We start from the raw sequence: 26,385 nt of genomic DNA, 5'->3' as shown, positions 1-26,385 counted from the left end.
ATAAAGAAAATGTCCATGGTTGATATCAGATATCAATTTATTTTGAAATATAAAGATCACAAAAAAGCACCCCTTGGAAAACAACATGGTTATATTTCTTCCAAAATAACAAAATCAAACAACATATAGCACTAATTTTTTCTCTCTGAAAATTATATGGCAAAATCCAACTAACTTTGTAGGGAAAATAACAGTCATCAATTTCTGCTTTGAGACTTGCAGTCATTACAATTTCAGCAACATGGGCTGAACAAGTGAATCTGCCTTCTCTTTGCCTTCAAGAGTCTCCACTATTTTCAGTGCGAATTCAAAAGTTGTCCCCGGCCCTCTACTGGTGATCAGCTTGCCGTCAGTCACTACACGGTCCTCACTGTATTTGTAGCCCCCTGTAATAGGATGTACCGATCGGTGCTACATTTCAGAAACTATTTCTTACAAACTTGCATATTTTATACAGCTAATTACAGAGTTTTCAATAGATTATTCAATAGGGTATTTAATTTGGTTAGCAAGGTATCACATTAGGTTTAATTCTAGGTCCTGCGGTTACTCAAGTGTAGATTGTTTTTTTTACATTCAACCCATTCATATTGCACAAAAAATCAGATCCTTGATCCACACCTTGTCTTTTTATTGTTGCTATATGCAACAATAGAGAAACAAGGAGCAAATCGAGGATCTGATTTTAATCAGATTGATTGCACAAAGAAAGTCTCTAGAACACTCTCTCCTATTGCTAGTTATTTCTATTTACAGATTTTTAAAAATAGTGTTCACCTGGACAGCGCTGGATTCTAGAGCATCAATTCTGCTGGGAGTAACTTTGAATTTTTTTTTTTTTAAATTTAATGTACCGGGTAATTTAAAAGACTTTTCTGAAGAAACAAACAATCATTTTTTCCAGCAAAATCATTAATAGGTTCCTCAACTCCTGGTGCAACATATAGCACTAATAGTGCTTTTGTGCTGTGACTGCCTAATTGGTTCAAACTTTTATAGCAAAAATATAGGATACATGTAGCAAAGAGAAAATATTCTCAACAAGAAAAGCTCAAAATGTGTAAATATTTACTAGATATAACTCACTTTCTTGCTGTTATACCTGAGTAATCACATGACCAAGATTTAAACCAATTAAATGTGATACCTTGCTGACCAAATTCAATACCCTATTAAGGTGGCTCTATACACCACTTTTTGATGACGCAGTACGCAAAAAAGTAAATCTGGAAACATGCATTTCCGGTACTGGCTGATTTAAACTGAGGCGAATTGTATGGGAACCGCTCTTTTGAAAAATTTGTTAAATGAATAGATTTAATTTGATAGTTGGAAAATTCATTACTTACAAGTAATGTGGTATGTGACACCTTCACGTTGTGTTGTATTATTTATCAAAATAAACAATAAAATCAAGTATAAATTTTTAAAGAGTTTCTTTAGTATCATTGATATGTTACACCGTAGCGCAGTGGGTTAGTGGGTTCACTACAAACCAGTAGGTCATGAGTTCGATTCCCGTTGAGAACCATAAATTTTTTAACTTTCCAAAAATTTCTAAAACGCATTTTTGGTTGAATACCGTGTAAGAAAATTCTTAACAGGTGAACATATTTCAATTATAATATACTTTAATGCACATTAATATAGACACCTAACGGGGATGAGAGGGTTGCTTTGAATTTCTCTCAAGTTGGGATACATAAATCGTATTAGCCTAGTCAATGTTCCCCTTTATTTATTTTACTTAGTTTTACATTAAAGCGAATATATTCACTTATACAGGGCAAAGTCTATAATGAAATATGTATGTATTTATCATTCCAACATTATATTTAGGAAATTTTCTTCAACTCAGAAATGAAAAGTCCCCAAGCTGTTTGGGCCTTGGGACTTAGGAACGATAACCCTTACATGAGGAACTTTCATACCAAATAGAATTTAAAATATTTTTTGTGTTTATTTGCAATGGGTTTCATTCAATTTTTTATGTCACATTTATTAAAATACATTTTCTTATAACATCAAGCAACTTTTTCAGATGATTTGTCAACAGAGTAAGAAAATATGAAAAATTATGTTTTGGGGAAATACTAAGAAAAATTGCAATAATAACATTTTTGAATGTTAAGAAGTGTTATATTTTTTTTATGTGTCCGAAGGAAATATTCATCATATGACAAAATAATTTCTCTCAATTTGTTGATAGCTGTCTTTTTAAAAAATATTTTACAAAAACACGAAAAAACATTAAAAAATTCTTTAAAAATACCTATAGTATCCCTATTGTCATTTTAATATTTGATAAGTATATGTTTTGTGGTCTTCTATTGAAAATTGGAATAAACTGTGGGTGTATAGAGCCACCTTAAGCAATCTAGCAAGTTATTGAAAACTCTACCAGTATTCTGTAATTCACTGTAAGTCAAAAGTTTACATAATCAAACAATTTACATGTAAAAAAAAATTATATTTGCTTCATGATATATATTGTACAGGTATTTTCATGTGTAACCATATCAGCAAAAATAACAAAGTTAAAGCTTTTGAAAAACAAAAAAGTAGATCTAATGCCTGTTTAATGGAATCATTTGAATTTGTGGGGACAAATTTTCATGGATTGTATGTTTTTGCTTATTCTTAAGGATGTATAATTTTGTGGATGCGTCAAGTTTTTGAATTTCAGTAAGAAAATTCTTTCAAATTTGTTTTCGTGGAGGATATAAATTCTTGGGAGAGGGCAGCTATCCACAAATACAGTGAAAATTGAGCCGCCATGAATTCCAATGATTCCACAGAAACTAAAGAAGCTTTTTCTACCTTCCTCCATTTTGCCTTTGACTGAGGGGTGAGAGGTCACTGTAGATCCTGGTTTGATATTATGGCTTACCAGTGCAATGGGTGCTTTAAACAAAAGTACTCGGTAAATGAATGATAAATACCAGTTTTCAAAGGCACAAAAAATATTTGTATGTTTGCATTCTATAATAGTTTTAAACTGAATTTTACTGCAACCTTGAGGAAAAGCATATACCTGGAAAACATTGAAAATCAAGTGCTAACATTTCAGTCATACTCATACAACAGTAAAACAAGATTTTTATTAAATTTATGTCTGCATATATAAAGCATTAGGAATTAACCTAACTCCAAACTGGTCAGGGAATGAATTGAATGTCATTGCCCAAGATTAGACAATGACGACAAAAAGAATGTATCGGTAAACATTATGCTCACTCATGAGATTAATTTTGTTTTACATGCATATTTTATGCACATACCTGCACACACAGCTGCTACTAGTTTGTTATTTTTCACTTGTGTTTCCAAAAGATTTCTTACTTCAGCAGACTGAAAACAAAACAAAAATTTAATCAGAATACTGATAGATGCCACTAATTTCAATTTACATATATAGATCGTTCTTTGCCAATGGTACCTACATGTACATAAAGTTCAATTGCCTAGGGGTTGAGCTGATTTGATCATATATTCATAAGGATTCAAAAATAATTTCCATATATAAGCAGAAATGTTTCTGAACAGTTTGATGCAACTAATTTCCATGAAAATATGAAATCTTAAATTCTGTTTTCTAATCTAATTAAAATTGGACTTAAGATCCACTTGTCTTCTTGCTTAGTTAAAGTTAAATCCTTCTCTGTGACATAAAGATGCATCAGGCCCATGTTTATCCCCGGTTTTTGGATGAGAGTCACTGACTTCCCCTGGATGGGACACCAGTCCATCGCAGGTTAACTCCAAACATAAGCCGGTACCCATTTTCAGCTGGGTGGACTGTGACAATGTAGATAAAGTTCCTTGTCTAAGTGCACAACACACAACATCAAGTGACTACAGCAGGGTTTGAACCAGCACTGTTACTGGCCTAACGCCTATGACCACTGAGCCATGTGCTCCACAAATAATTTGTCTACTTGCTACATGCAAGTTTTGTTTTCATTCTCTTAGAACACCTTGGTCATCTATGTATGCCAAAAAAACCCTGAGAAGTTCCAAATTCTTATGCAAAGATTCAGAACAATTAATTTCATTGGTTAGCTCAAGCTGAAAGGCCACTCTGACTTGAACCTCAATGAGATGTACATGTATTAAATGTCAACTTGTGAAGCTAGTAAACGAGTGTATCTAACATCTGATTTTAATTAGATTGTCTCATCTCAATTTTTAACACTTAAACATTAGTCTAAGAAACTTACAGCTGCGAGATTCTTGGCTCCATTTGCTCCTCCTGGTAGCACCACTACATCATAAGGTGCAGACTTTGATGCCTCTGCAAGAGTTGTATCAGGGACAATTTTCACATTTCTGCTGCAAAGCACTGCTTCACTTCCTTGCACCCCTACTAACTTTACATCAATCTAAAATATATATATATATATATTCAATGTTGATATCAATAAAAGTGGGCGATTTCCATTAATGTTGCCTAGCTGGAGAAGTAATAGGGAATCAGAAATTATAGGGAATATGACATTAATATATGGAACTTTTTGCAAGGTCATAGTACACCTGATGAAACTGGCGTTTATCTTGAAATTTGATACAGGAATTAAAAGCCATTGGTTCTCAACTTTATTTTTAACTATAATGATTTTAACTATGCAAGCCCTTGTGCTATAATATCAAAACTTCGGTGTCATAAAATGTATGATATAACAAGGGCGTATATATATATTCGTCCTCGGTTATAAAAAAAAATCTATATAGAATGTGATATATAATAAAATTTTCATACATGTAATTATGTTATGACATTTATTTTTTAACTGAAAATAAACTGCAAAAAAAGCATACGCCTCCACGCCGCAAAACGTCGACTGAAATAACAGTTTCCATTTCTTCTGCACCTTCTGCAAGTAAAACTGCGGCTGTCTTCATTTTGGAAGCTTGTGTGCAAAATCTGCGTATTAGTCGTGCCAGTGTGCAAGCTGCTTACTTTCACTTTCAGTTTCATTTGACGTACGTGCACGTAAAAAATCAACATCATTTAAAGAACGTGCACACCTTAAAGTCCTGAAAAAAAGGTTACAATTTTTATAAATATATCTCAATGTAATTTCAATTATTATTTTGCATCCGGATTTTTTTTTCGTAATAAATACCCCCTTTGGTACCTCACTTATATTATGACAGACAGGGATATCCGTAGCGTCCAAAGTTCATTCAAGCCTACGTCTGACGTGCATGTACGCGTGGTTATACCGGTCTACAAACTCTAAAGATGGGGAAAATCAAAGGTACCAAAGGAAAATTCAAGTGTTTTATGTGCATATAATTAATTAAACGCGTAATATGATAGATTTTGTTTATGATATGGGCGTTTTGTTTTTTACTTCACAGGCGGTCCAGTTGTTGAAATGCAGGGGGATGAAATGACTCGGTAAGTTATGTGGGCGGAGCGTCTTATACTACAATAAATTCTGAACTGCATAAAATAAAATTATTGTTACATAATTGCAACAATTATACCGTCAATCTATTCTGTCAAAAATGTGAAAACTCATGGGCGGATCTAAAATTTTGCTCAAGATCTGGATTTTGCATTCTTTCGTTGGTGTGGCATAACAGTTTATAGTTAAGGATAAACTTTATCTCTCAAGTCATATATTTTTCTCATTTTCTGGCTCAAAAAACATTTTATCCAGATTTTGTATTATTTCTGTTACAGAGTAATTTGGGATTTGATCAAGCAGAAACTAATTCTCCCGTTTGTGGACCTGGAGCTTCACTCCTATGATCTGGGCATTGAGAACCGTGATGCAACAGATGATCAGGGTAAACACAATACATGCATTAATCAGGTGTTATGTAATGTTTCACAGTTAAGTAACTTAAGTTTTTCCTCTGGCTTTGTGTATATTTAAACAATAAAATGCTTTCTTTGGTGATTCATTCGGGATATGAAGGTAGTGACATTGCAGAAAAAATACATAACCCGCTAACGTGGGTTATGTAAATTTTTTCTGCAATGATCACTACCTTCATAACCCAAATGAATCATCAAAAAAAGCATTTTATTGTTTATATTAACATCTTTCTTTAAGCTTATTGATAAATTGATTAAGAAAAGTAAGTAAAATTCACTTAATTACTGTTAATGTACGTAAGTAAGTTAGCTAAAAGAAACAGCCAAATCGTCTCCTTTGAGTCTGACATCGTCATGGTTATTTCGTGCAGTCCGTGATTTTTCCTAGGTCGCTATAGGTTTGGACCAATCGATAAACAGGGCGTGTCGATATTTGTCCTGTCATTTTCTTGTCAGTTTCAGCCGCTGTAGATTTCGACCAATCGATAAATGGGGCGCGTAGATTTCAGTCTGGCTGTTTCTATAGAGCTATGAATTAACTATAAGTTTCCGTAAGAAATAGAGGGAATCATACTTGGTAGATGTAAATATAAAGAGATTAAGGTTGAATGGGACAATTTGTTTGAATGAATGCATCATACATGCAATAATTTATTTCAAATACTTTAATAAAGGTTAAAAATTTTTTTTTAGAAAACTCAACTTTAGACTTTCTGATCACTATATAGCCAACATTTTAATCTTAACCAACAGTATTAGTACATATGACATGAAATGGGGATTCATTTATTGTTGATCTTGAAAGGTAATGTCATCACAAAAATGAAAGTATCCCATTCCTCCTTAAATGAGAGAGAGAGAGAGAGAGAGAGAGAGTACATGTACTAACAGATTTCAAGGGAGTTAACTCTTTGATAATTATTCCAGTGACCATTGATGCAGCCAATGCCATCAAGAAATACAATGTAGGCATTAAGTGTGCCACCATTACTCCTGATGAGAAAAGAGTGGAAGGTAGGTATCTAATAGACTTGACAATCACTGATTAAACTTCAGCAAAGATAAATATTTCCAATCAAATTCAAATTAGAACATTCACTTGCTGCCCGGTTTTTGAAACGTCAGGACCAAAAACTACCAAAACACACCAAAGTCCAATAGAAAAAGTATCAAGTATCATTTTTATTACAGCTGCAGGAATAAGATTTATCTAGTGGTATATAAATTACTAAAAGAAAAATATTTTAAATCAAATTAAAATACAAATGTTTTTAATACATTGCACATATTCTACATGTACAATGACATTTACTCCTCAAAGAAATGAGCTCCAGTAAACCAAAGGTAAGAGTTTCTATTTTTTCAATACATACATTCATAAAATTTGTTTCTGCCAAATTTTTTTTTAGAATTCAATTTGAAAAAGATGTGGAAATCTCCAAATGGAACCATCAGGAATATATTGGGAGGCACTGTGTTTAGGGAAGCCATTATTTGCGAAAACATTCCACGATTGGTCCCAGGATGGACCAAGAGCATTGTGATAGGACGTCATGCTTATGGCGATCAGGTTAGTATGTAGCACAGTTATAAACCTGACCCTCTCATGTATTCTTGCAAAGTTTTCAATTCACTAGTAGCATTATAGCTACTAAACTGAGAGCTCTTTTATAGAGAAAAGTCACAAATGTTTCAATGGGGACTGTTGAATCATCGATATTTAGTGCTGTTATCTATTTGACGTGCTAATTCTTAAAACAAGAAAGGTGCCTCAACTGTGCATCTGTGATGGCCATAATTTTTAAACTCATATTGGCTATTCTAGTGCCAGATTTGAGGAAGTTGTCAGTTTAAGTTTGTAAAAGTAGTTGGAAACTCCATTTTTGTTTTTTGTTTAACCTTGGTTCTTCTCTGCTTGCAGTATCGTGCCACTGATTTTGTTGTACCTGGGCCAGGAAAACTAGAGCTCAAATTTACACCAACAGATGGGAGTCAGGCACAAAACTTCAATGTGTTTGATTTCACAGAGTCTGGAGGTGTAGCCTTGGCTATGTACAACACCGATAAGGTATCTGTTTGGGATCAATAAAAAGATTTATTATAAAATTGATAAATGGAATTCAATGTAATTAAAATCATTATTAATGCTTTTATTTCAGAATTAAGGCATGATATAACACATTTTAGAATTTTCAACTTTATTCCAGAGTATTACAGAATTTGCCCATAGTTCATTCCAGTTTGCACTTCAAAAAGAATGGCCATTATACTTGAGGTACATTGGATGGATTAATTAAATTGTTTATTTAATAATATATTTTACATAATGATATGCAAGCATTGTTCTCTAAATACAATTATTTATTACTGTGTGAACTAGAAAATAGACATTTTTCAAAAGTATATTTTGATCCACATTTTTACTTAACCAATAACTTTTCCATTTTTTAGCACAAAGAACACAATTCTGAAGAAATATGATGGTAGATTCAAGGACATTTTCCAAGAGATTTATGAAAAGTAAGCTTATTTACTTATTGATATCAACACAAATAAGCACTTTAAAAAAAATAAGGAAATAAAATGTACATGTACCTGCACATGTTCTTTAGATTAAACACACAGAGGTAATCATTAACATCTGTTGCTTCAGGCAATACCAAAAGGCCTTTGAGGAGAAGAAGATTTGGTATGAGCACCGTCTGATTGACGACATGGTCGCCTACGCAATGAAGTCTGAGGGAGGATTTGTCTGGGCGTGTAAGAACTATGATGGAGATGTCCAGTCCGACTCTGTAGCTCAGGGTAGGTGTCTGCACCCACCAGGGTAGGGCTTTTACTGTGTAATTTTGACCGTGTAGATGTTCAGTGTTGTACATTTACACGTACATTTAAGTTACAATTACAACTACATATATGTACTTGTTGTTGGTTTTTGTAGGCTTTGGATCTCTCGGGATGATGACCAGTGTACTGGTTTGCCCCGATGGCAAGACCATCGAAGCTGAGGCAGCTCATGGAACCGTCACCAGACATTTCCGCCAACATCAGAAAGGAAACGAAACTTCAACAAACTCCATAGGTATACACTATTGATACACTATTAAAGAAAGATATCTGTTCATTTGAATCAATATACATGTACATGTTAAACTTATTGATATTCAATGATTTTGATCAATGATTATCACTGTTTAAGAACAAATTTGAATAAATTTTGGATTGGCTTCATTAAATACATGCACTAGTAAATTACTTTTTTCCAATGCAGACATTGATTAAAAACCTGTGCTTAGAATGAATGAGTGAAAGTTAAGTTCAACATTATGATAAAGCTTACTTCACTTATGTTGTGACTTTTTTGTGATTGAAGCTTCCATTTTTGCTTGGACACGTGGGCTCGCACACAGAGCTAAGCTTGACAACAACGATGCTCTGAAAAAGTTCTCTGATAATCTAGAGAGGGCATGCATAGAGACTATAGAATCAGGCATAATGACCAAAGATCTAGCCATCTGTATCAAAGGCATGAATAGGTAAGAGTTTTGTCATTTTGTGGAAAGCCGAATATTTTGTAAAATCTTCGTAGCGAATTAATATTTTAAGTAGATTTACTCAAGTTAAATAAATTTCAGAGATCTATAATCTGAAAGTACAGGGTAATTTATTTTTAATCAAAATTCACAAAAATAAATTTCATACATTTCTTTTGGTCCAATTTACATGTACAGAAGTACTGATTAGTATTAATAGCTGAAATAAAAAACTTCATTTGATCTATGAAATAAATTACCAAAGCACTAACATATACATACCGGTATACATCCATAAATGACATTATCGCCATGGTACCGAATTCCTCATATGACTTCGTATTTCAGTGTTCAAAGGTCAGACTACCTCAACACCTTTGAGTTCCTGGATAAAGTTGCGGAGCTGCTGACCCAGAAACAAACCAGCTGACTAGCCGGGCGGGACCCTAGCAAGCTGTAACACAGTCCAAAGAAGATCGAGTTTCAGTTGACCATTGTGAACATTAACCCCATTTTCTTTTTCCTATTCTTTGTCTAAACATATCAACATGGAGGACTTTTGTAGTATGTGGCATACTATGTTTGAGTGATTAACAAGTTGAAAAATATAAATTTCTATTATTCAGGTTTTTAAAAAAAAAATTGATTTTTTGAACAGTATTTAACAGATGTGATTTTTTATGTGATTTTTACATGTACCGGTACATGAGTGTTTGATTGTTCTGAATTAGTGATTTTGTACCAGTAAGATGAACCTTACAGGGTAGCTGTCAAAATTTATGTATGTTGAGTGTCTATTTTGTGTCTTTTTATTCTGTCTTTTGATTTTAATCTAAAAATTAATATATTTCAAACACAAAGCAATATGATTTTACATTGTTACTTAATTTATAAATCTACATGTACATTTTAATCATTTTAAAAGTCCATTTTTAATAAAGATTCTTTTTAATGGAAGTTTTAGTGTTCAGTGGATTTAATACATGTGTATGGCATGCACATTTAAACAAGCATGTACATGTACCTTATATTTGATTGATTTTGAGGCAATCATTTATTCCCCTATGCCGTTAAAGTGGCTCTATACACCACTTTTTGATGGCGCAATACACAAAAAAGTAAATCTGAAAGCATGAAATTCCGGTACTGGCTGATTTAAACTGAGGCGAATTGTGTGGGGACCGCTCTTTTGAAAAATTTGTTAAGTGAATAGATTGAATTTCATAATTGGAAAATTCATTACTTATAAGTATATAATGTGGTATGTGACACCTTCATGTTGTGTCGTATTATTTATCGAAATAAACAATAAAATCAAGTATAATTTTTTAAATAGTTTCTTTACCATCAACGACATTATACAGCGTAGTGCTGTGGGTTAGTGGGTTCACTTCAAACCTGTAGGCCATGGGTTCGAATCCCATTGAGGACGATACAGTTTTCAACTTTCCAAAATTTCCTAAAACGTATTTTTTGGTGGAATACTATTAAAGAAAACCTGTCAAAGTATTTCAATTATAATATACTTTAATCCACATTAATATCGACAGATGTTCCTTACCACCTTAAGGGGATGGGAGGGTGGCTTTGAATTTCTCTCAGGTTGGGATACATAAATCCTATTAGTTAATTTTCCCCTTTATTTATTTGACTTAGTTTTGCATTAAAGCGAGTATATTCACTTATATAGGCCTTTAATGAAATATGTATGTATTTATAATTCCAACATGATATTTAGGAAATTTTCTTCAACTCAGAAATGAAAAGTCCCCAAGGTGTTTGGGGACTTAGGAACGATAACTCTTACCTTAGGAACTTTCATACCAAATAAAATTTAAAATATCTTTTGTTTTTATTTGCAATGATTTTCATTCAATTTTTTTTAGTCACATTAAAATACATTTTCTTATAACATCAAGTAGCTTTTTCAGATGATTTGTGAACAGCGTAAAAAAATATGAAAAATTATGTTTTTGGGAAATACTAAAAAAAATGCAATAATAACATTTTTGAGTGGTTATATTTTTTTTTTAGATTTCTAAAGGAAATATCCATCATATGACAAAAAAAATTCTCTCAATTTGTTAATAGTTGACTTTTGAAAAATATCATCATTTTAATATTTGATAAGTTAATATATATGTTTTGTGGTCTTCATTTGAAAATTGGAATAAACTGTGGGTGTATAGAGCCACCTTAAGCTGCAGATACATGTACCATAAAAAGTAGAGAACTTTTTGTTTTGGTGCCTAAACTTTAGGTAGATAGGTACATGAAATTGATTTTATATTTCAAATGCACAAAAATAAATAAACCACATGCCTTCAAATAACTGAATTTAAAAAAAAATTATGCATGCTGTTAAAAAAAATGGGGTCATAAAAGGTGAGGGCAAACAATTATTTTAAGGTGGCTCGAGTGTAGCATGCAATCAAATCTCTCATCTTGGTCTCGTGTAAATTTAAGACACACTTAGCATATCTGATTGCCAAAATATTGAGTTTTAATCAATTTCATGCAATAAAAGTTAAAATTTGTCTTCTTTACATACATACATGTGAAATGTGCATTCACATCTGGGTTGCATTCAAGATCATAGCAGCCATCCAAGCCACAAGGTCGTAGATGTCTATAGGTCTATTGAACGCACCGCTAGGCCTCCAATTTAGTTGGAAATATTTAACTAAGATTAATATTATATTGACATAATTTGTGTATTGTGTAATGTTAATATTCATTATAACTTAATTATAGGATGAACAAAATATGTTACTTGTTAAGTGGTAACTACAGTGGCCATCTTGAATTGATGCTTAATATCATGAAATATTTCAGCTAAGAATATATACGTAGTGGCTATGTTAGCTTACCATTCAAAAGCGTAGCTGCTACGATCTTGAATGCAGCCCTAATGATGCCAATAAAAGTCTCATATTATATGTGCAGTGAGATGAAATTTATCAGACTTTGACTTTTAGACTTGAATAAAAGACAATACCGGTACAGTGTACAGTGTAAGTTTTTAAAATATATAACAAAAAAACTTTTTTAGCATTTTCATTTAAATTATCTCTCTTCTTTTCCTTCCTTGAATGCAAGAAGAGCTACGGTAGATAATTCACATTTTAGAATATAACAATATACATGTATTTAGTATACATGTATACATATGAAAATAAAACTCAAAATTGTTCTACATATTGCACTTTATTTTTTTTTATCACAATTGTGACATTTTATTATTATTTTCAATTTTCATAACAACATTTTTAAAGCTTAAAGTGACTTCACTTGAAGCCAACATACTTCAGTATTTTTAACACATCAAATACTGTGTAAAAATTAACATACAGTTTACATGTATTGTAAACAACCACATTATAGCTCTCTCTCTCTCTCTCTCTCTCTCTCTCTCTCTCCAGCAATACAGAAATAACAAAGTAGTTTCTTAAGTACATGATAATAAAGCAAGGCAGATGATACAATTTAAACAATCTGATATCATAGTCATCCATATCTGAACATGTTCTTTTTTTAAATCATGAAAATTTTTAATGATAATGTCAAAAGAAAATTACAAAAACAGCATATTTAATTTTGAGATATTCTGGAGCACAATTTACATCAAAACATTAAATTTACATCAAAACATTCATATTTTAGATAACAGCTGTAAATTATTTTTAATTTGTCTACCTTTCCCCTCATGTAAATGCATGTATACAAGTTGTACACGCACATGCAAGTAAATTAGTTCTGTTCATGATTTATCAACACAGCACAAAAACAGTTTAACAAGTGTCCCATCAATAAGTACATGTATATATAATAAAAACAAAATGAAGCACATTTGTTCATAAGAATTCCATATTCAGATCATCAAACATGTTACCCCCCTGAGGAGCGGACGAGGGGCCCTGTTGAGCCATTTGGGGCATGTTTCCCTGGAGCACCTGCCCACCCCCCATTACTTGTTGGTGTCCCTGGTGTAGAATCTGACCGCCTCGCCCTTGGGTGATGATCATCTGGGGTTGTCTCTGGCCCTGTTGCTGCTACAAAAAATATTGAAGTCAGTTTAAAAGGTGTACAGTCTATCCATCCGTTTATCAGATACGTGGCTGGCCAAACAAGTAATGAAAAATTCTAGCACATGTAATATTTTGCATTTTGACAAATGATGCTTCATCAATTAATTTTATTTTCATCTTGATATGGGAAATAAAAAAATGTATAACAGTACATTGTAATTAGTACAGTATATACATGTGTTAAACACCATCAATAATCCACACAGTAAAGTATAATGGTTTTGTGCTCTAGCTATAAAGTACACAAATATGTACTTCTAAAAACGGGGGATGTCATTTTGCAGTTTTAGAGGTTGTAAAGGGTGTTTAAAGAATTCCTCAAGTAATAAGAGAAATGAATTTAGAAGAAAAATGTCTAAAAAAAAAAAAATACTTTTTGGTGATATATTTGGAAAGAGAAAACTACTTTCAATCCATAATTTGAGTCCATATTTGTGTTAAACCGTCAACCCTTCCCAAACCTCTACCTGTTGCATCAGCAATTGAGTCAGCTGTTGTTGCTGCTGATTGTTGAGACCAGGTTGTTGCTGCTGCTGTTGCTGCTGCTGCATCTGTTGCATTTGGAGTTGCCTTTGTTGCTGTAATCTTTGTTGTGCTGTAAAAATTATATATAACTGCATCAGAAAAAGAAACTACTGAGTTACATTTTGTTGTACATGTACATGTGTATGTATTTGAAGAGCTTATGAATTACTGTGCTGCTTTTATTTTTTCAACTGGATTGAGGGATTTGAAAAGAAATAAAATGGTCCTGGATTGTGGATGTTATACTGTACTTAGACAGGTTATTGTTGATATAAACTGTCAAACAGAAATATATGTAGTTTAAACTTTATACACTAAGAATGGCTTTTACCCAGTAGCTTCTGTTGTTCTTGCTGTTTTGCTATCTGTGTTGCCTGCATTTGCTTTTGCTAAAATAAAACAAATTGTCAAAAGCATGTTGATAATGCAAACAATTGTTCATTGAATTTGTGTATATCACAATATAACATTTTCCTACCATGTTCGCCTGTTGTTGAGTCATCATGGGATTCTGCATGCTAACCTGTGGCATCTGTTGTACCTAAGTATGATTAAATGTTAAATACATGTAATAAAGTTTCAAAGCCATTTCATTCATCACAACAACAAAATTTCTGGCACTTATCTAAAATGTTTGTCACAAGATGATAAAATACATATTCCTATATCTATCTTTTATCTATTTTTACCCCAAATTGGGCCCCTTGGGGATTCTGCACTGGTTGGTTGGGCATGGTTTGCTGTGGCCCAGGAAACCCTGTCTGCTGTGGCATTTGTGGTTGTTGATCCGGTCTTTGCTGCTGTTGTTGTTGCTGGGAAAAAATTTTAAAATATAATTTCATTGTGCTAGCAAAACACTTTTAATAGTTATTGCAATATTATATACAAATTACCGGCAAAGACATTATTTTATCTTATTCATTGCTGTGAACTAGTTCTTTGATGTTTTCCATTTAATAGTTTAATATGGTAAATGTTTTCTTGCTGGTTTCGGTGAAAATTAGTTTGGGGAACCAGTTTACCACTTTTTGAATTAAAGCTGGTTTAAAGTAAAATCAATTTTTTCAAAATGTATGCACTGATAAATTATAATACTGACCCTGATTTTGTGGGAGTAGATAACACTCCTTATCCCGTTAACAAACGCAGTCTGGTCATTGGGGATAAGTCCAATAAAGGCTCTTCTTTTGTTGCTGAACAACAACAGTAATACGCGAACCTCACACTGACTCCCAGCTGGAAAGTGTACACAACCAGCCTACAATGAAAAGTCAGTCCAAAATCACAATGTACAATGTACCGGTACATGTATATTTCCACGGGTGGTCAAAATTTTTGTGACATCCTGAATAAAGATGACATGATCTCTTGAATAGCTTTTATCAAACATACATTGTACCAATAGGCTACAGTATATGCATACATTTACATTGTAGCTTTGTATTAAATTAATCAATGGCTGAGATTACCGGTATTTTTCAATTCTTTTATTTTCCTTACAAATCACATTAATATTGCAGATGTAGTGCCCAGTTACTAGCCAAAAATCTATTGCCACTAAACCATATGCATAAAATCCAATGCACTTTTACACATGTATCAATGAAATCATCGTAAAAGAGTGAACTTACAAAACCAGTGCCCATGACTTTGTACAGATTCCTTAGGTCGTCAAGGTTCTGACTGCCAAAGTGGAAGGCCACCTGGCGGGAGTTTTTAAAGAGAGGCTGCAGCTGAGTGGAGTTCAACAGGGACTGGGGGATCAACTGCATTATCAGGACCTTCGGCCAGTTCATGGCATTTCTGGAAATATGAAGGAAATAGATTAAGTTTTAAGATTCATTTGTAAAATAAAATTGGCAATCCTTAACAGGAACAAGGGTTTATTGTGTTGTGGTTGAAACCGAGAAATTCTGTTGAACAAGTGAAGTCTGCTCAGTTCAAAATATTACACTGTGAACATCGAAGAGAAGTTACAAAAAATCACATTTCTTAAAAACATTTTGGGTGGAAATCTGTCAAATGAAGATCATTGCTTTACATGATTAAAGATGGATGAACATGACCCTGACTAAAAATAGATACCGGTAACAAAGTTTTACTGTATGCATTTCATCCACTGACATCCCGGAGCATCTGAGTATGATTGTGAACGTAAATATACCAGTACATGGGACATATGTTTAATTAAGCATTGTCTCCCTCAGATCTTTTTTTTAAATTGTTAATTTTAGTATCAAATTTAGAAGTACAATTATAGTCATCTTAGTTTGAATACCGGTATACAATAATGTACATATACATGACAATCAATTCACTTAGTTAATGAAAGAATCATCTTATGACATTACATTTAGTAATTTTATTTGTCTTTCTGTGTGGAATGGAATACATCTTTTTCTTTTTTGTAGATAAGAAAGGTATATACATGTAAATGCGTGCATGTTCACTAGACCTGTAATATTTTTTTCATGATGAGCAAATGCTTTATGGTCTAAACTAAAATTATTTATGCTTGTAGAAATCCAGAGTGTTGCTTACATATCTGGGTCGGCCTGACCTATGGACAGGTGACACTGGAGCTGGCGGTTGACTTTGGGGGTCTGGGGTCCCCCCGCCTTCATCTTCTCCTGCCACTCAAGGATCCCTTGCCAGATGATTTTCCTGTCCTTCATCGGGTTGGGCTGACCGGGCTGTGCGGGCATGTTCACATTGGGTTGTTGATCCATCGTGGGCTGGGAAAACACGGGTTGGTTGATGGGATTGGTGGCCATTGCTGAAAATACATCTAACTTAATAAACTACAAACATCATGTGGCAAAGTCCATGTACATGTACATGTATGTTTGTGTTAGGAATACTGTAGAAGTATTTATTTATGCCGGTGGTTAAGTACGCGTTTTGTAAAGTCAAACAATAGGCGTGGATATTAACTATGCGAAAGCATGATTAACCACTCTAAAGTTTAATTTTTTTTACTATATATGCCCATGGGTATTATCCGCAATTTTAACTAGTGTAAATTTCCTCGACACGTAAATAACCACTTTTACAGTACTTGGTGCCAACTGAAAAAGGAGCTTTATTGCATGAAGGAATTTCACCTTGGTTTTCAGTGGGTTTTTTTTAACATTTACAACTTTTAATTTGGAGCATGAACTATCATCTAGATTTTCTTATATCTGCCAGTCAGTATCTCCATCACGCTAGAAGAAGCTAAGATGTAGTGCAAGGACGTGTTCTGATTTAAAATTAAAAATTTGATTTTTGCGATATGAATACAATTTAATAGCCAGAACCTACACATGTAAATCACTACTTAACATTTTATACTTCATAATTTTATTTACATGTACAAGTAATTTGATGGAAACTATTACCTGTGCTCCTATTCTGCATGTCATTCGGCATCATGTTCTGCTTAAAAAAAAAATAAAAGTGAATATTAAGGGCAAAATTGTGTGCAAATTGGAGCACCTCTTAATGTTTTGATTACATTTTCACTTAGATTTTAACTCTATTACATTATGAGATCTACCAATGTGAACCCACCATTTTCATTGGATCATACTGAGACTGTGGTGGCATTTGATTGGTTACTTGGGGCTGTGATACCATTGGTTGTTGTTGGGGTTGTTGCTGAGGCGGGTTCTGCTGCATCTGTGGCATTGCTGGACTGTGCTGCATGGAGATTCCTTGGGAGGGGGATGGCTGGCTCATTTGAGGTTGCTGTGGAGATGGCAAAGATGGCATACTGGATGCAATGGAGTCTTGTGTACCGAATGCTGTAAAACATATGTACATGTACTAGCTACTATTGAAGTGCATACATAAGTAGGATACTGTGGTTATAATTACTATTCATTAAGCACCAGTTTTTAAGGGGATACTGGTGCAAATTGTATTTGTATAGTCATTGTCAACATATTTACTTGTCCTCTAAACTGTATTTCATAAACTTCATAAAAATTGACCTCTTTGAATATAAATAAAATTGCAGTGAAAATATTTATGGATTTGCTCCTTTTTAAGAGAATTACAGCTTTTTGATAACTCTGCATTTTCCATAAGTAACAGTAGATTACACGTAAATAAGAGAGGAAATAAAACCTACGAGTTCCACCAGATGTCGTGTTGGGTTTTTTGAATTCTGTAGAATCCTCACTCAGTGAAGGGGCTGGTGAAAATCCTGTGGAGGGGGCAAAGCTTGGGGGTGCAGGACTAGATGGGTTTTCTATGAATTGAAAAATCAAACAAATATACTGAGAGTTAAAGTCAACACAAATTGGGCAAATTGATGTTGTATTAAAGTCCAAGAATGTAGCAGAAGTTGGATGTTATACATGTACTAGTAGCTACTACATGTACTACTAACCAGCCCATTTCACAGGTATGCATAATTAAATTTGACTGCATGAGAGTATAGGATCATTAGGATGACATGACAAGATTCATATGCCAAGGATCAAATTTAAATTGTTACAAAGTATGAATATGATAAAAAAAAAGATGCATTTATATTTAATATTTTTTTTATCTATGCAATAAATATTTAGGAGATTCTTCATCAATCTTACAGATACAATGTACATGTATTTATTGTTATAAACTAATTATTTGTTTCTTAATTGACATCAATTGGTTAAAAAAAATGACTACTTGTTCTTGGAAGATAAGCAGAGAACTATAGTGTTTAAATCTACCAGCCATTTAATTCAAACATACAGTGTATTTCAAGGTAAAGACACTCATCTATACTCACTATTTTCTGCAGGCTTCTCTATGTTGACATGGTCCCCAGCTGGACTGTGGGCTCTCTCTGTAATGAAAACATAAAGTCAAAAAATATGCATAGATAAATTATATATTGTTTTTAATCCTTTCAGTATCATAACTATCATTTTACTGTTGACATTGACCTATTTTATTGATATGAACTGAATGTAAGTCTTATCATGTTTCATGAAGCTTACCCTCCAGTTGGAACCCATGCAGTAACACAAGATGGCGGGGGTCTGTGGTGAAGTCTTTGACTGGGGCAGACATGTCTGTGGGTAGAGTTGACTGCAAACAAAGAGAAAAATCAGAAATAAAAATGGTCTACTAATCCACTATACTCAATTTGTAAAGGCTATTAAGTATATATGGGTTATGCAAATATTGTAAAGGTTTCCTCTACAATTACATGTACATGTTCTTATATAATATAATTCAACTTATTCTAAGATTTGTTCACTAAAAATTTAATGATTGCATTAAGCTTCAATTTATTTGAATAAAGTAAAAATGAACTACTTTAGTTGAAATTACATGTATGTCAATGAAGAATTTATTCATTTATTTAAATCATGCAGTACAAACCTCTTCATACAGCTTCTGAAGAGCTGGAATTTTTCTTGGAGAGATAATTGAAAGGTGTATCCCTCTCTGAAAATGAAAGCCACATAAAACATTGTCAATTGGAAAAACAAAACTTATTAATGTACCTGTACTTGTATAGTTCTTTACTGCCACAAAAATTATTGAACATTAAGACTTTGTTTGATGATATTAATAGTAAAAATGTTGCATAACAAATTAATTCAAATTAACATACCGTATTTTTCGGAAATTAGGTCGATACTTTTTTTTCCAAACACGTAGACCTCGCCCTATTCATCGCTTCGCCCAATTTATGTTTTTTTTTTTTGGTTGGAAAATTTGATATGAAATTTTGCAAAAATTTATGCAACCTTCCAATAAAATCATGAGTGTTTACTATAATACTGCTTGAATTTCTGTGTAAAAATCGTATGGATTTTAATCAATATACTGTAGTAATTTATCATTTAAACAAAATTAAATGTAGATAGATTTATTTCTTCTTACATTTCTTACTTAGATCACTGACTGAATCATCTTTCGATCATTATTATATGCTGTCATGCATTTTGATCGTGTGCTTACGATAAACAGGAAATCAATTTCGCGCAGTAAAAGTAAAAAGAGAACCGTACAAAGGGTATTTACGGGGAAAAAATATCGTCGGGTAGAAATAAAAAAAAAACCAATTTGTTTTATAGTAGAATTCATGAACAAGTTTTTTTCTGTGTATTCAACATAAAACTTCTGATGAAATTTTAGCCAGGTGTCTCTGAAATCAGTCTGGGTAACACTTACTTTGTTTATACACAGTTGAACTCTCGGCACGTGCTACTCATGCCCGCAGGCTTCAATAAGATAAGATTTTGACTCGTGTGTTATAATTATATACACAGTAAAAAGTCACACAGAGACACGGGGTGGCATGTGCTACCGTAGTCATGCCTCCAGGCTAGGTTACTATCCCCCAGTTAACAACAATTTGTACACATGGCAGGGAAGTAATAAAAAACGATCTTAAATTAAAACGCCGTACTGAATTAATTGGTTTGAAAATTTTGATGCAATTTCAGACATTTTCTTACGATGTTTTCAAGAAATAGATTTTATTTCCCTTTTGTTTAAAACTGTGAAATAAGATTAAAGGCTACCATATGATAACGTTATTGGTTTAAACCATTTATTCATTAGAACTAGCGGTAATTTTTCGACCAATTCTTCGAAGTCGACCTATTTATACTTTTTTTTATTTTTTGGCTATAAACAGCCTCCTTCGCCCAATAAACCGTATCGACTTAATTTTCGAAAAATACGGTATTTGATGTACAAACCTTGGCCATCATGCTGGCTAATTGGTCTGCCATGTACCCCACATAGCGAACACCTTCCTGGCTGGGGAGATTGTACGGAGGAGAATTGCATACCAATATACAGTGTCGCTGCACAGGTAATCTACAAAATCATAACACCTGGTTACATTAAAATATCTGAGCATTAATTTATTGTCCACTGCAAGCATAATGGTTTGAAAAAAGTTAGATGGATAGAAACTATTTGACAATTTGACAAACAGCTGAAGAAAATCAGTCTCACCCAATATCTATTCGAACTTTCTGCAGATCATCGAAAACATGTAGAGCTGTACTCAACCCCTCTGTTATGTGACTACACGACTCCCCGCCTCCTCCAATTAATCTGTAACAAGAAACATGTGTGCTGGTGGATACGTCCTTTTATTCACTCAAGCTACTGAATCATAGGGTATATGAGGAAAAAAGAATACATGATATATTACAAATGTACAGAACATATAAATTTTGGTTAGCTGTTGTTTTTAAAAGTACATATTTTATTATATCATGTAGATTTAAAGTGTTTTTATAGATTGCAATTGTACGTTTTAAAACGTTACTGCAATTAAGTGATCATAGTCTAGCAAGGAAAAATTTTGGCGAGAATTTTGTCTAAACAATACCTAACATTATAGGATGTTCAATCAATAATTATGTCTTACTTTTATCTTCCTTGACTTACCTGCATATGGAGATTAATAAATAATTATTATAATATCTTACGGTAAATCATCCAACCAGGTGATGAATTCATGAATATTTGTTGTTACACCGGAACATCTTGAAGTTGTGTCGGGAATAACATCAGCCGAAAAGAATGTGACAAGATTGTATAGCGAACAACTGTACTGCAAAACAAATCATTTTGAAGATCAACATATGGCTTAAGACAGGCATCTTTTATCAATATTTCATTTACAGTTTTACACACAATGACAGGTGTCAAAATAGAGATATTTACATCATGCCCAATGTCTGTTGGATCAGGAGGGCCTCCATTGAAAACTCTGAAATAGAAATGTGATTTTAAAAAGATGTGTTTGTATATCAAAATAATACTCGTCTTGACACTATCAACATCAGATTTTTTTTTAATTTAACGAAAACAAATTTATTTTTTGATAACTTACTCCAGAGAAGGAATAATGTAGTATTTCTTCAGTACATCAATGTAGGCACTAAGATTTGCAGTGGCCTCAACAACCAGAACAACATCGGCTGGGTTAGCTTTCTGTTCTGACCCTACGACCATTTTTGTTGAGGAAATACGAAAATAGTGAGTTACTTCCCTTACGATGAAGATTTATTTTGGAGTAGGCTAATCAACGAAAAATGAAGTTTTATCATTTATTTTTTATTTTTGTCGATAGATTTATTTCTATTACAATGACAAATTGCAAATAGCAATTCTTCTTTTTGTATCTTTCTAAAAACATAAAGTATAATGCGATTATATGAAGATAATTAAGACAATGTGTATATTGGTAGAAATGTGAAAAAAAAAATGAATTTTCTTATCTAATTTATGTTATCTAGTTATAACATTACTATTCGTGTCTCCCTTGGTTACTTTATTTTTACTCGACATTTATGATCAATTCATGAATTTTTATTTAACGCATGGCATCCTGCGTTGAATAATTATGTTATAGAATTATGTCCGGGACTGTCCGCCATAGATGAATATCGTCCTAAAAATGCAGCGCGTGTTTGTGTACGGGACTTTGAAAAAGGGCCAGCCTAATCATCACCTTATATCTGGTGGGATCGAGTCGGGGGATTGCCGAGTGGAAGGTGTTGGAGTTACTGAGGCGAAGTATCCTCTTATTGTGACAACCCGGTACAATGTACCATTTTTGTTGGATGCACCTAATGCGCGAAATGCTGTGGTAAGTGGCACTTTACGTAGACCAAATGGTAAAAAGTGGTAAAAAATTTTTTTAGGAGAAAGAGGGATGAGAGAATACAAAATCTTAAGGTCCTGCTTAATTTAGTCTCTTAGTCTTTAAAGAATAAAAACCTAATGCCATGGCAAGGGTCTAGAATTATGCTTTGAAAATAACTTAACATATTTTACCTACGGCATACGTTAAGAATCAAATCGGGAAAGAATTCTGGCATAGTTATGTAATATGTACTACAAGTGTAGCATGTCAGGGCCGTATAGGTTTTTGTCAGTACCTCGCGATGTGCTTATTTTTTGTTTTTAGACTGAATTTGACCTCGATATTAAGAATTAAACTTTACTAATTTCTTAATACGACTTTACTCTTAATTAAAATGAATCAGATATAATAAACCAAACTCAAAGTGATTAACAACCCTTTATAATTAACTTATCATAACAATTGGATAAGAACAAACAAGTTGATACCAAGCACTTAAAATCATAAAATCTCCCAATCCTAAAACCTAATTTGAACAAGGACCTCAAAATACTGACAGACAAGACGGGGACTCGGGGGAAAATAGCCTAGCAAAACCAGTTGTCTCCCTCCCTCTATCTGGGTAAAAATAGCTATATAGCGAAACCAGCTGTCTCCCGCGTCAAATATAAAGATACACGACTTTATATAAAAAAGAAAACAAACGACAACTGTCATTAACGTATTGGCTATCGAATACAGTGATAATAAATATAATCGAACTGACACATGTACATGTGTTGTCCGAATTTTATGATTTCTAGAAATTTCTCATACCGTCTTTTACTTTCATGGAATATATACATTTTTTAATTTTACAACCAGATGCTTGATTTCTCTTTTTATTGTCTGAAATTATGATTCACGGACCGCTTTGAATAGAGTGTGATCGGCAGTATAACAAAAAATGCAACACATTTGAAAAAAAAAATTAGTTTAATACACATAGGGGCCTACCCGTGAAAGAAGTGCATTTAAAATCGATGAACGGGAAAATATCCAAGGTACCCTCAATGACAGATTATTAGTTTTCATTCGTTAAAATTCACAGGAACGAAGACAGATTTCTTATAGTAATACGGAGATTTATAATGGGAAATTTTGACATCTTTTCTCCATTCGGAAGTCACTCGGAATATATCTGGCACAATATTTTTAGCGTTATCATCCGGGTACTTTCATTTTTAATGCAATGCAAAATCCCCATTATAACTTTTAATTTTTAGAGAAAGGAGAAATATTGGGATTTTTTTCGTACTATGGCATGAACATCGTTTGGAACCTGGTAATTTATTATATAAATATCAAATAATTCAAGAAAATGTGCAGCATAAATTAATACCTCGGGACAGACAAATTCTTGGAAACATGGATCTTGATCCCTCATTAGTGTTTTGAATTTATATGTAACTGTGTTATATGCAGGAGTACAAATTATTATAAAAATATATCGAAATTTGAAGGAAACAATAACCAATGGAATGATCTGACTCGGTTAGATATCTTTTCTTCAACTGTTCCTCGTATTTGTCCATCATTATATTTCAAATTTAAGTGTCGTAATGTCATCATTGTTGATTAATTGATCTCCCCATTGTTGCCCAAATTGTGATTGATTAGATTTCATACGTTACTAAAATTACATGTATAATACAAAAACAACCCTTTATACATGTATATTCATTGACAGAACGTGGAGGGGGAGGTGTACAATGTGAACGACAAAATGATGGAGATATTGGATGACCTGGAAGCCCACCCCACCTTCTACACCCGCAGTCAGATCCCAATCATATTTCAAGATAAAAGTGAGAAAATGTGGTGCTACTTGATGAAAAACTTTCGACAAGACGTCCTCCAGCTACCAATGTATTCCAAATACGACTTTAAAGCCCGCGGAACATATGTTGGCCGCGCGGATCGACCACCGGGAAAGGAGGAGGCGATGGCGTATAGAGCTGAAATCAAAGAAAACGTTAGTTAGATCTAATACAGACTCGGTGTATTTATGAATAAGCGTTTTTACAAACTTTATTTTATCCTAGATGGGTGCTATGTATTGCATATGATCGTTAAAAAGGTTCATATTTATATAAAATTTCCGCAATTGCATTGACTTAAAAATTGAATGAGTGATGCACATTTAACATACAATATACAGTCTACAGAATATTTGCATGGTTTGATTTTCGTATACCAAAGAACTGACGTATATGCATGCCATCGACAGAAAACCACGCCAGTCTCACATGAAGTCTATGTTTAGATTACGTGTACGGAACATGTGGCTGATATTCTACATACACATATACGATTTATACACTTTTAAATTTGAAAATAAACCTGTTTAATTAGTTTGTTGTTTTATTCCAAAAAAAAAAATGCAGATCAAGCTAGAAACTGAATCAAATTAAAATACAAAAACAACCTAGCTTCTACATCCGCAGCCAAATCCCAATTATATTCAAAGTCAAATTGGTTTCCAAAGATGCATGTAATTTATTGGGACATTCAAATACTCAAGAGTCCCCCATTCTTCTTTTGGAAATATTTTCGACGTCAGTGTCACCCCATCTTACTCCCACCCCCTACCCCCCCCCCCCCCCCCCTAACATAAAAAAATAATAAACCGCAATTTAATATAAACCACGCTCCGGCCCTGAAAAGCTATGCCTAAACAAACATAAACCGCCGATAAAGCAAACCGTAAAGTATTAGATATATAATTGATATGTTGAGAAGGCGATGTTGTATTGATTACTAGTAAATATACTTTTAGAAATTTGCTGGAACGACGTATTTATTAATACTGAAAGCTTTTTTACATATGTTTTTTTCCGAATACATCGATATGAAAAAGTGGATTGATCTTTAAATGGAAATATATTGGCACATTGCCGGGCTCTTTTCGATCTAATTCTTCACTCCGCCAAGTTACATAATGCACACGAATTAATTAAACGAATCTAATAAAATCTTGGAGATCACGCTAAGTATTATGATATATCGATCAACCTTGTATTATACCCATGACTATTTCGTCGTGACAAAGAGCTTTTTAAAAGTCATTACGCGTAAACTTCTAACGCTCATTTTGAAATACTTGTGTACGTCGTCGTCAAAACTAATACCTAGGTCTAAACTGGGGCAAAGTAAGGGATTAATGTTGGTAAATTAGTGCGCTGTGTCTTAAAGTGTTGTTGATAATTAATAAATATTGCACTATCACAAAAAATAGCCTCGACATTTTTCCATATAGTAGAAGTCCTGTTCGAAAGGAATTGTGAATATCGCAATCATATGATATTGATACTTTCACACGTATCTGCATATATATCATACGTGGAAGTAACTCGCATCCTAGCTCTTTCAATCATCCAGCTCTTTCCCTCTTGTATATGTTTATTGAATGTTTTATGTTCATTGGATGTTGTATGTCAACAGTCTTCATGTTGCCCATTGAGGGCCCTTAATTGGTTAATAAAGAAATTGAATTGAAATTGAATTGAATTGTACACTTACTATCGCACGTTACCTGTTTTGAGTGTACATATGTATAATAGTACATGTACCTTGCGTGGATATTGTTTTATTATATGTGATATTATAATGAGACTATATTTCTGGATCCTTTATACTCATATGCCTAACATACCCATAATTGGAATAAACTTAACATGCGAACAACTTTTATAATAATACATTTGCACATATTAAAAATGATAAATAGAAGTGTACGTAAAATATCACGTCAAAAACCGTTAAAACCAA

At 33.2% G+C, this 26,385-nt stretch overlaps 4 protein-coding genes across 5 annotated transcripts; 2 read left to right on the top strand and 2 right to left on the bottom strand.

Moving 5' to 3' along the window:
- Nucleotides 1-12: 12 nt before the first annotated feature.
- Nucleotides 13-4,976, bottom strand: LOC105330226 (glutathione-independent glyoxalase DJR-1.1). The gene is made up of 5 exons (XM_011431829.4): nt 4,819-4,976; nt 4,221-4,382; nt 3,282-3,351; nt 2,821-2,904; nt 13-386 (listed from the first exon to the last, which is right to left on the bottom strand). The coding sequence occupies exons 1-5, from the start codon at nt 4,900-4,902 to the stop codon at nt 226-228; spliced, it is 561 nt and encodes a 186-aa protein (XP_011430131.3). The 5' UTR covers nt 4,903-4,976; the 3' UTR covers nt 13-225.
- A 153-nt stretch (nt 4,977-5,129) lies between these two features.
- On the top strand, nt 5,130-10,315 carry LOC105330227 (isocitrate dehydrogenase [NADP] cytoplasmic). The gene is made up of 12 exons (XM_011431830.4): nt 5,130-5,261; nt 5,365-5,404; nt 5,693-5,799; nt 6,758-6,844; nt 7,240-7,400; nt 7,752-7,898; nt 8,038-8,105; nt 8,282-8,350; nt 8,484-8,635; nt 8,772-8,912; nt 9,204-9,366; nt 9,712-10,315. The coding sequence occupies exons 1-12, from the start codon at nt 5,246-5,248 to the stop codon at nt 9,791-9,793; spliced, it is 1,233 nt and encodes a 410-aa protein (XP_011430132.2). The 5' UTR covers nt 5,130-5,245; the 3' UTR covers nt 9,794-10,315.
- A 2,258-nt stretch (nt 10,316-12,573) lies between these two features.
- LOC105330248 (mediator of RNA polymerase II transcription subunit 25) lies at nt 12,574-21,982 on the bottom strand. 2 transcript variants are annotated; one of them, XM_011431853.4, is made up of 19 exons: nt 21,820-21,982; nt 21,651-21,696; nt 21,413-21,537; nt 20,931-21,032; nt 20,669-20,789; nt 19,338-19,403; nt 18,950-19,040; nt 18,739-18,795; nt 18,091-18,210; nt 17,529-17,761; nt 17,357-17,396; nt 16,518-16,752; nt 15,608-15,779; nt 15,076-15,234; nt 14,666-14,788; nt 14,455-14,517; nt 14,308-14,365; nt 13,919-14,046; nt 12,574-13,415 (listed from the first exon to the last, which is right to left on the bottom strand). In XM_011431853.4, the coding sequence occupies exons 1-19, from the start codon at nt 21,939-21,941 to the stop codon at nt 13,218-13,220; spliced, it is 2,259 nt and encodes a 752-aa protein (XP_011430155.4). In that variant the 5' UTR covers nt 21,942-21,982; the 3' UTR covers nt 12,574-13,217. The 2 variants fall into 2 exon arrangements, with proteins under 2 accessions (XP_011430155.4, XP_019923627.3); XM_020068068.3 differs by having other exon boundaries at nt 17,357-17,393.
- Nucleotides 21,983-22,329: 347 nt separating this feature from the next.
- On the top strand, nt 22,330-24,969 carry LOC105330230 (putative gamma-glutamylcyclotransferase CG2811). The gene is made up of 2 exons (XM_011431832.4): nt 22,330-22,578; nt 24,305-24,969. Exons 1-2 carry the CDS (start codon nt 22,369-22,371, stop codon nt 24,596-24,598), a joined length of 504 nt encoding a protein of 167 aa, XP_011430134.3. The 5' UTR covers nt 22,330-22,368; the 3' UTR covers nt 24,599-24,969.
- Nucleotides 24,970-26,385: the final 1,416 nt, after the last annotated feature.

Source organism: Magallana gigas, chromosome 5 (genome assembly GCF_963853765.1).
Source record: "Magallana gigas chromosome 5, xbMagGiga1.1, whole genome shotgun sequence".
NCBI lineage: Eukaryota > Metazoa > Mollusca > Bivalvia > Ostreida > Ostreidae > Magallana > Magallana gigas.
This window is presented reverse-complemented; position numbering and strand designations above follow the sequence as displayed.

Coding starts and splice junctions, on each gene's coding strand:
- LOC105330227 (XM_011431830.4), top strand. Junction 5,800..6,757: donor TGATGCAACAGATGATCAGG/GTAAACACAATA, acceptor TAATTATTCCAG/TGACCATTGATGCAGCCAAT. Junction 8,351..8,483: donor TTCCAAGAGATTTATGAAAA/GTAAGCTTATTT, acceptor CTGTTGCTTCAG/GCAATACCAAAAGGCCTTTG.
- LOC105330230 (XM_011431832.4), top strand. CDS start 22,369: ATGAATATCGTCCTAAAAATGCAGCGCGTGTTTGTGTACGGGACTTTG. Junction 22,579..24,304: donor CTAATGCGCGAAATGCTGTG/GTAAGTGGCACT, acceptor ATTCATTGACAG/AACGTGGAGGGGGAGGTGTA.
- LOC105330248 (XM_011431853.4), bottom strand. CDS start 21,941: ATGGTCGTAGGGTCAGAACAGAAAGCTAACCCAGCCGATGTTGTTCTG. Junction 18,211..18,738: donor AGAGAAGCCTGCAGAAAATA/GTGAGTATAGAT, acceptor TTCAATTCATAG/AAAACCCATCTAGTCCTGCA. Junction 13,416..13,918: donor CTCAATTGCTGATGCAACAG/GTAGAGGTTTGG, acceptor TATTTTTTGTAG/CAGCAACAGGGCCAGAGACA.
- LOC105330226 (XM_011431829.4), bottom strand. CDS start 4,902: ATGAAGACAGCCGCAGTTTTACTTGCAGAAGGTGCAGAAGAAATGGAA. Junction 4,383..4,818: donor ACGTTTTGCGGCGTGGAGGC/GTATGCTTTTTT, acceptor TATATATTTTAG/ATTGATGTAAAGTTAGTAGG. Junction 387..2,820: donor CAAAGGCAAAATGGAGGAAG/GTAGAAAAAGCT, acceptor ATCCTATTACAG/GGGGCTACAAATACAGTGAG.